The sequence below is a fragment of the Impatiens glandulifera genome, chromosome 3, assembly GCF_907164915.1.
Source record: "Impatiens glandulifera chromosome 3, dImpGla2.1, whole genome shotgun sequence".
In the NCBI taxonomy this organism is placed as follows: Eukaryota; Viridiplantae; Streptophyta; class Magnoliopsida; order Ericales; family Balsaminaceae; genus Impatiens; species Impatiens glandulifera.
In genome coordinates this window covers 606,796-614,985 of record NC_061864.1, presented here as the reverse complement: position 1 = coordinate 614,985, position 8,190 = coordinate 606,796, and the positions used below count along the sequence as shown (strand labels likewise).

At 32.7% G+C, this 8,190-nt stretch overlaps 2 protein-coding genes across 2 annotated transcripts; one reads left to right on the top strand and one right to left on the bottom strand.

Moving 5' to 3' along the window:
* The first annotated feature begins 3,168 nt into the window (after nt 1-3,168).
* On the top strand, nt 3,169-5,564 carry LOC124932764 (probable magnesium transporter NIPA6). The gene is made up of 9 exons (XM_047473443.1): nt 3,169-3,635; nt 3,739-3,795; nt 3,897-3,987; nt 4,071-4,231; nt 4,313-4,440; nt 4,506-4,643; nt 4,718-4,810; nt 4,884-5,001; nt 5,081-5,564. The coding sequence occupies exons 1-9, from the start codon at nt 3,512-3,514 to the stop codon at nt 5,188-5,190; spliced, it is 1,020 nt and encodes a 339-aa protein (XP_047329399.1). The 5' UTR covers nt 3,169-3,511; the 3' UTR covers nt 5,191-5,564.
* LOC124932763 (auxin transporter-like protein 2) lies at nt 5,468-7,829 on the bottom strand. Its single transcript, XM_047473442.1, has 5 exons — nt 7,231-7,829; nt 6,974-7,157; nt 6,816-6,913; nt 6,249-6,456; nt 5,468-6,154 (listed from the first exon to the last, which is right to left on the bottom strand). The coding sequence occupies exons 1-5, from the start codon at nt 7,731-7,733 to the stop codon at nt 5,615-5,617; spliced, it is 1,533 nt and encodes a 510-aa protein (XP_047329398.1). The 5' UTR covers nt 7,734-7,829; the 3' UTR covers nt 5,468-5,614.
* Between the last annotated feature and the right edge of the window lie 361 nt (nt 7,830-8,190).

Here is an 8,190-nt window from a genome sequence, read left to right as displayed (position 1 = left end):
TGAGCCACCTCTGCCTTATCACCTCTTTTTATTTACTTTGCCAAACACAACACAACATATTATTTATCAAATCCAAATTTGTATTTTCATGTTCTAAAGATCTCACTTTTATGTTTCTATTATATATTATTATGCGTGGTCTTATTTGAAAATATTTTTATTTTTGTTAGGTCTTTTTTCCTTTTTGATAATAGGGATTACAACTAGATTTTCGATAGGTCTTTTTTTCTCTTTCATATTAGGGACTACAACTAGACGGATCAGGACCAACAATGCATTTATCATCACGTCTTGTTTTACTTCAGAGATTTTTCACTACCATCCCTATCACCATCATGTTTGATTTCAAGTAATCCCGGGACATCGTTTCTATCAAATTATCTAAAAAAATAAATTAATTAATTTTTTAATATAATATATTGAAAATTCATATTTTGATAAAAAAAAAAACTCTTAAAACTTTTATAAAACGTAAAGAATAAAATAAATATATTAGTGATTTTATATATTTAATTGTGTTTATAGTTTGTGACAAAATTATGATAAAATAAGAGCGAAGTTGAAACTGGACATAAATATTATCTCTTCTCGTCCCGTCTTCAGTCAATTACTGATCAAATCGGAGAAAGATCGTCCATAATGGAACAATTCAAATCGAAACAACGACGAATTATATTTATTATCCCTAAAACTTTGTATTGATATTGATTTTTTAGTTGAGTCATTCATTTGAAGTCATCTCATATTAATAATTTTGGGGAAAAACGGAGTCAAATTTCTATTCAATAATCAACTATAATTATAATTTTGGGAAAGAATATGAAAGTTGCAATATCACTCAAAATATAAGTTCAAGATATTTTATGAATTTATTTTATTTTTCTTAAAAAAATATGTTCTTTTACACACTAAATTGGTCTATTATGCCAAACACTTAGTGCTAGTTTGATTTTGAGTTTTTTTTAGATTTTTATTTAAAATTCAACCATTATATCATAATTCATTTAAACTATTAAATTATTCAACTTAACTTGAATCAAAATACTAAAATATTTTAATTTTAATTTTATAAATATATATATATATATAATAATAATATAATAATTTAACCAATTAAAAAACTTAAATAATTTATGTTTAAGATATTGAAAATTAAATGTTCATTTTTTACTTAAAATATTTTAAGTTAACTTAAATGTTATACGGTCATGTTGTACGTTCAAACAAAAATCCAAATAACTTACTTTTATTTATTTATTATTAAACAGTTCTTTTTATAATAATCCATTAAAACTCCTTAAATAACAAACATTAAACAAGCTCAAACACATCCCAAATAACAAACATTAAACTAGCTCAAACACATCCCTTAGGAGGAGTGTTAATTGTTTTATCATCACTTAAAACCTTGCTTTTTTTAAAAAAAAAAACAATATAATTATATATCATAATATTCAATTTTATTATGTTAATTATATAACTCAATTTATTAATTAAAAAATATCATTATATATTAATACTTAACTTCAATGACGGTAATGGTTCGATTCATATCATTTATAATATTATTATTATGATGTTTTTTAAGATTCATTCTGAAAAGTCGGTAGAGTCCATCAGGGAGTTAATCGTTTTTTAAGGACTTACAAACTCGATAACCTATTTAACAATGTTTTTTATTTTATTTTCTATTTATTTAATTTATTGTTTTTTCATGTTATTCTTTTGTTGTATTTTCATCATTTTCATTTTTAATGTACATTCATATTTTTCAAATAAAAAAATAAATAACAAGAAAAATACTAACAAAGTGCAACCTCACTTAATTCATCACCACCTTTATCTCCAAGTGCGGCTCTATGGACGATTATCCTCCATTCCCCCACTTATATCAATTCACTCACCATATTAATATCATTTTTTATATATATGTATATATATGAGTGGAAGCAAAACTAAAATTTCGAACCAATCAAAAATTGTTCCAAATAAGTTCCATCCGGTTTCTTGTTTAAGTTGTCCATGATATAAGAGAGTGTCGGTGTCTACTTTGAGGTTTGAGAGTGCACTAAACCAAAAAATTAAATTTGTTCTTAATTTTAACATTCATTAAATATAGTAATTGTATTATTATTGTTATTAGAAAAATTAATTTAGTTGGTTAAATATTATGTTAATACATATAATTGCACATTATTAAGATAGAAAATAACACATAAAGTTTGTAAATTCTAAATAAAATATTAAAAAATTGAAAAAAGATAAATTGTTATGAAGGTGACATGTACTTAGAAAGCACTATTAGCTGCAAATTATTAGTCGTTATAAGTTAATTTCTCAAACATTTCATTACTCATGATAAATTATACATATAAGAAAATTAATATAATAATAAAGTCATAGTAATATTCTAATCCCTAGCTCCTAAAATGTTTGAACAAAAGCAAATAGAAAATACATGGAAAAAAATAATTAAAGAAAAATGTGAGTGGCATGGAAACTGACAACAGGCAAAACCATTAAAAACATCACATTTTGATTACAAAAGCTTGTACATAGTTTTAATTTATTGGTGAAGATAAATAACTCAAAAATTATTAATATATTCTTCATTTTGATGCTTCCAAACGGACAATACAAGTGTCCAAAAGTTGGTCTTATTTTCCAATGTCACCTAGAAAACACCAATTCAAAACAAAACATAGAATTTATATGAACTTATTATACAAGCCAAAAACATATAACAAACTTCTTTTTTTTTTTTTTTTTTTTATGTATTTTCATTTTGCAAGTGAATTTGTTTTTGCAATGGATTGAAGTTGTAAGGTAAGATTTTATTTTAACTTTTACTTAACTTTTATTTTATATCTTTACTCGTAAGAATAGATCCAAGAATTCGAGTTGGGTGAACTTATAAAAAATACTAGAAAAATAAGTGGATAAATCGAGAATGTTACGCATTTTCTAAAAAAATAATGAATTAAATTAAAAAATCAAGAAAATGAGAAAAATTATTTGCTTTTTAACACCCAAACCCTAATATAGATGAGCCCAATTTACAAATATTCTAGTATGATTTGAATGAAGAAGTTGTTTATAGAAAGAAAAGGGGGGTGAAAAAGAGATGAAATTGACAGAATTATGGTTATTGCCACGAAATGGGCGGCAATGGTACTGTAAGTAAAATGGGGAAATTTCCGGCAACAGGACAAGTAAAGAAGACGACGATGGGAACTCTATCCCCGTTTTCTTTCTCTTCTCCTTCACAAATATATCTCTTTGGCTGAACTATATCACTTTACCCATTCTAATTCTACTTTTCTTTCTTCCATGACTAGATCCACCACGACTAGGGATTCATTCAATTTCCCGATCCCATTCCTATTTTGCGGGAATCGAATCTGTGCTATCATTCCTATTTTGATCGGCGAGACCTGAATCGACCTTTTTATAATATATAGCTCAATCGTTAGAAATCACAAGAATTGAAAGGGCCGGGGGATAGAAAGAGATGACAATTTCGGATAATGGAAAAGGATTGATCTTGGCCGTTGCCTCGGGCCTATTCATCGGTTCCAGTTTCATCTTGAAGAAGAAAGGTCTTAAGCTAGCAGCTGCATCTGGAACTCGGGCAGGTCATAATGCACATAATTTGACTGTTTTCATATTTGTAAATGTCTGATTTATGATCACTAGTTAGAAATTAGAATCCATCATTGACATGTGTAAATCATATAGGCATTGGTGGCTACACATATTTACTACAACCTCTTTGGTGGGCAGGGATGATGACTAGTGAGTTAATTATCAATATTGTGATTTCTTCTTTGATTTGCAATGAAAACAATTTAATTAATTAATTAATTAAACACCACCAAAATTGTTTCCATTTGTAGTGCTTGTTGGAGAAATTGCAAATTTCGTGGCTTACATTTATGCACCAGCTGTTCTTGTCACTCCACTTGGTGCCTTGAGTATAATAGTTAGGTAACTATATTAACAATGCTGCAAATGCAATACTAGCTAGATGGCATTCAATATTGATTACTAACTTTCAGAATCATATATAGTGCTATTTTGGCACATTTCATGCTGAAGGAACGGATTCAGAGATTAGGTGTAGTTGGATGTGTTTGCTGCATTGTTGGTTCGGTTGTCATTGTAATACACGCACCCGAAGAACATACCCCGAGTTCAGTTCAGGAAATATGGGACCTTGCCACTCAACCAGGTTCTTGGACTTTCGGTTTTCTAATTAGAATCAGCATCAGATATTCTTATTAATACATATATGTCTCCCTGTTTTGAACAGGATTTCTAGTATATGTGGTGGCTGCATTGTCTACTGTTTTAGCTCTTATTTTTCACTTTGAACCTCGATTTGGCCAGACAAATATTCTTGTCTACTTGGGAATCTGTTCATTAATGGGCTCGCTAACGGTATAAATGATATATGCATTGTTATTGTCTTATGGCTAGCGATCTATTCTAATAATTTCATGCAGGTTGTCAGCATAAAGGCGATAGGGATATCGATAAAACTCACACTGGATGGAATAAGTCAAATTGGGTACCCTCAGACTTGGTTTTTTCCAACAGTTGCTGTTATTTGCGTCGTTACTCAATTGATTTACCTTAACAAGGTTTGTTTTTATTCTAATTTTTCTTGGATGACTGCATTATTTTTTCTCTGAATTGTGAAATTTTACTTTTACAGGCGTTGGATACATTCAATGCTGCAATTGTTTCTCCAATATACTATGTGATGTTCACAACACTCACCATAGTAGCAAGCATTATCATGTTCAAGGTAAGGTAAATATTTGGTTAAGATAATATTGAAAATTGTAGATTATATATATATTTTTTGCCTAAACATACAGGATTGGTCGGGGCAAGATGCGAGCAGCATTGCGTCGGAGATATGTGGATTCATTACTGTTCTTTCGGGAACCATAATTCTTCATGCAACTAGAGAACATGAAACCGGCGTCACTTCAGGTATGTATAACAATATTTTTCTTTTCATTATGGATCAATCGAGTTTAGAGCTAATTATATATATATGATATGCAAGCAGGGAATATAACATGGTATAGTACTGGAGACGCGATCAAAAACATTGACGACGCACCACTTATAAGTTTAGAAAATTCTGGATATTTCGAGAAGCTGGATTCATTCCCTTGAAATTGCTTGCGAAAAAGTATATGTTAACCACACATGCATGCAGCATGCACCGATTTTGGTTGCTCTGAATTAATTCTTTCTGTGATAAAACATCGATACCTATAACAGAAGAGGAGTCAGGTTCGGTCTTGCTGAGACAGCCACAGGGACGTTTGGGCGAGTCTTATATATAATTGCTTGATCAATCTAAGATGTTGGAAGATTTTCGCACTTGTGATTGTATTTTCGATTAGGATTCTTATATTTTTCTTGCTGGTTAATTAGCTAGCTAGCTAGATTGTAGTGTAAATTTATTGTGCAAGAAACAACAATGAAGATGAACTTTTAAACTCTAAGGCAGGCAATACATATAACAATTTCGATTCTTTGACAAATTAAGATAGAAAGAAATTAGATAATGAAATTTCCCTGGCGGTCTGTCTGATCATGGTTGGTGGTGGCGGAGGGAGTGGTTAAGGGCGGCAGGGGAGGGTGCAAAGGCGGCGGTTAAAAGAGATGGTGGCGGAGTTGATGGGATGTGTTGTGGAGGGCATTGGTAACATTTAGTGAAGAATCCAAAAGTGTCGATTTGATGAATGAAATTGGTCATGCTAGCCCACCCACCGAATCCAAACCCAACAACGAAAACCCAAACGACCACAAAGATATTGATGGTATAGGCCCCGGTCCATCGGCCTAAGTACTTGGGCGGCTGCTCCACCGCGTTCTCTCTAGCGGCAGCGGATTTGAAGGTGATCATGTAAGCCAGGGCGGGGATGATGTAGACGGTGAAGCTGACAAGGAGAGATCCGACGGTGGAGTTTATGGGACCGAAGAATGGGAAGACTATGGCTAAGAACCATATGGGGATTACAACGGGCAATCTGGCTGCAGCGCGTTTGCATAAACTCTTGCAATGGTGCATTCCTATGGCCTTCTCCCACACGAAGTAGAGCGGGGTGCATGCGAATCCAAACGTGATAAACTAACAACAAAACAAAACAATGATTATAAATAAAAACCTATTAAACTTTCTTTCATTCTTTCTTTCTTAAACTAATTAATATATATATATATACCTGATGAATGAGCATCAAAATGACAGCTATGTCCCTAAGAGGGGTTTTGGGGAGTAGGGCAAATGCATTGGCGTGGTCAAGGAGTAAGTCTCCGAAAGCCCAATAGACAGCGGCGGCGGAAGGAAGAGTAAGCGTTAACACGTAAAGTGTAGCAAAAAGGTATATTGCCTTAAACTTTTGAGGCTTCCACATTGCATGCATTATTTCTCTGCAAAACCAAGCCAAGCCAAATCAAATCAAATCAAATCAAATCACAATGTCCAATTCTTAACATCAACATAGGACAAGATAAATTAAATAATAATAAAATAAGGTTTGAATGTTCCAAAAATAGTAAGCATCCATCCATGATCCATCCATCCATCATTCCCACTTCCCTAGAAATTAAGAGGGTATTTCTCACTCCCACGCCTGCTCAAGGAGGGTAGTTTCGGCAATCAAAATGAAACAAACAATACCCAAGAAGAGTGGGAATTTGAGGTTTTAGGTTATGTCATTTTCAAAAAAGTTTGCTTTTTTCATAAAAACTGTGTGTGTGTAATAGTGTGTGAGAGAGAATTATCATACACTGTGACAGCATGTCCGCCGAAGGTATAGAGAATGTTGGTGGCCCCGGTGAAGTATAGCACCAGTCTAGTCGGACCCGAATGCTTCACGCCTTCCACCTGCAATTATTATTATTATTTTCATATTTAATTCATATAAATATATAAAATATAATTTACCTGGCCATGGAGAAGTGAAGCAATGGTGAGATACCAAGCTGTAAAAGTGGTCATAATCAATCCAAGAAAAGACCACATTCTATAGTTATGAAACGAAGGTATGAACACAGTCGTTGCACAACATGCCCCAAATATATAAGTCCATGTCCTCTTATCCAGATTGTCATTTATATAATATATGTTACTGCGCGCAAACACATATATAATTAATTATTTACATCAATTAATTAATTAATTAATTATAGACACATACATACCTTGCGCAAGCAATGAGCTGAATAACAGATCCAAATAGAAGAAAAGTGCAGTTGAAAGCTAAACCGACATTCCTCCAATGTTTTCCCAACAGCCCATCAAGAACTTCGAACCACTGAATGACATGGTTTCTGAAATCAAGTTTTTCTCTTTCTTTTCTAGTTCTGTATTCTAGGTAAAGAACACTGATGAGATAAGCAGTCCAGCTTCCTAGAACTCCGTACAGCAATTGGAATAGGATGCCGGATGTCATTCCGAGCTGGGAGAATGAATAGGGCAATGTTAGTAGAACCTGAGCAACTTGATTTGAAGCGCAGCTGAACCAGGCATCGTAGGCTGAGCCGCCGTGCCAGAAAACTTTGTATAGTTTTGATTTCATTTTCATGGCCACTGTTGTTGAAGTTGTATTCTTTCCTTCTTCTGCACCTAATTCCATGTTCATCTCCACGTAGTTTCCTACGAGTTGAACTTCCTTCTCCCCACAACCGATATTAATCTCTCCCATTGTAGTAGTTAGTTAATTATCAGACTGACTAGCTTGTTGCTATTTTAGATCGATGTTAATATTAATGGTACTGATGAATGGAAATGGGAGCTAGATCATATATTTTTTTATATAGAAGAAGAAAGGAAAGGAGGTATAGAGAAGGGGGCCCTCGGTAGGTGGAAAAGGCTGATCTCGAAAGGTATGTATGAAGCAGAAGAAGATTGAAAAGAAAAGAGCTTTTGGTTTTTGGGAAACCCTTTTCCCCATAGGCGTGAACCAGGGGTAAAACTGTCATTTTATGTAGACTGTATTTTTTTTACCCTAGGGTAAAACATCTTCCACTAATTTTAACACAATAAATAGTTGATCATTTAACCCTAAAAGTAAGTTAAACTTAGGACATCTTAATTAACCACTCCACTTTTCCACCCATTTTAAAAGGATGGGAAAATATGAGAAATAATTTGTTTAAGTT

What these genes read in the sequence shown, in the direction of transcription:
- LOC124932763 (XM_047473442.1), bottom strand. Translation starts at nt 7,733, where the DNA reads ATGGGAGAGATTAATATCGGTTGTGGGGAGAAGGAAGTTCAACTCGTA. An exon ending in CAGCTCATTGCTTGCGCAAG is followed by an intron (nt 7,158 to 7,230) that starts GTATGTATGTGT and finishes GTTTGCGCGCAG; the next exon opens with TAACATATATTATATAAATG. An exon ending in CTTCACTTCTCCATGGCCAG is followed by an intron (nt 6,914 to 6,973) that starts GTAAATTATATT and finishes TAATAATTGCAG; the next exon opens with GTGGAAGGCGTGAAGCATTC.
- LOC124932764 (XM_047473443.1), top strand. Translation starts at nt 3,512, where the DNA reads ATGACAATTTCGGATAATGGAAAAGGATTGATCTTGGCCGTTGCCTCG. An exon ending in AATTGATTTACCTTAACAAG is followed by an intron (nt 4,644 to 4,717) that starts GTTTGTTTTTAT and finishes TTACTTTTACAG; the next exon opens with GCGTTGGATACATTCAATGC. An exon ending in CAAGCATTATCATGTTCAAG is followed by an intron (nt 4,811 to 4,883) that starts GTAAGGTAAATA and finishes CTAAACATACAG; the next exon opens with GATTGGTCGGGGCAAGATGC.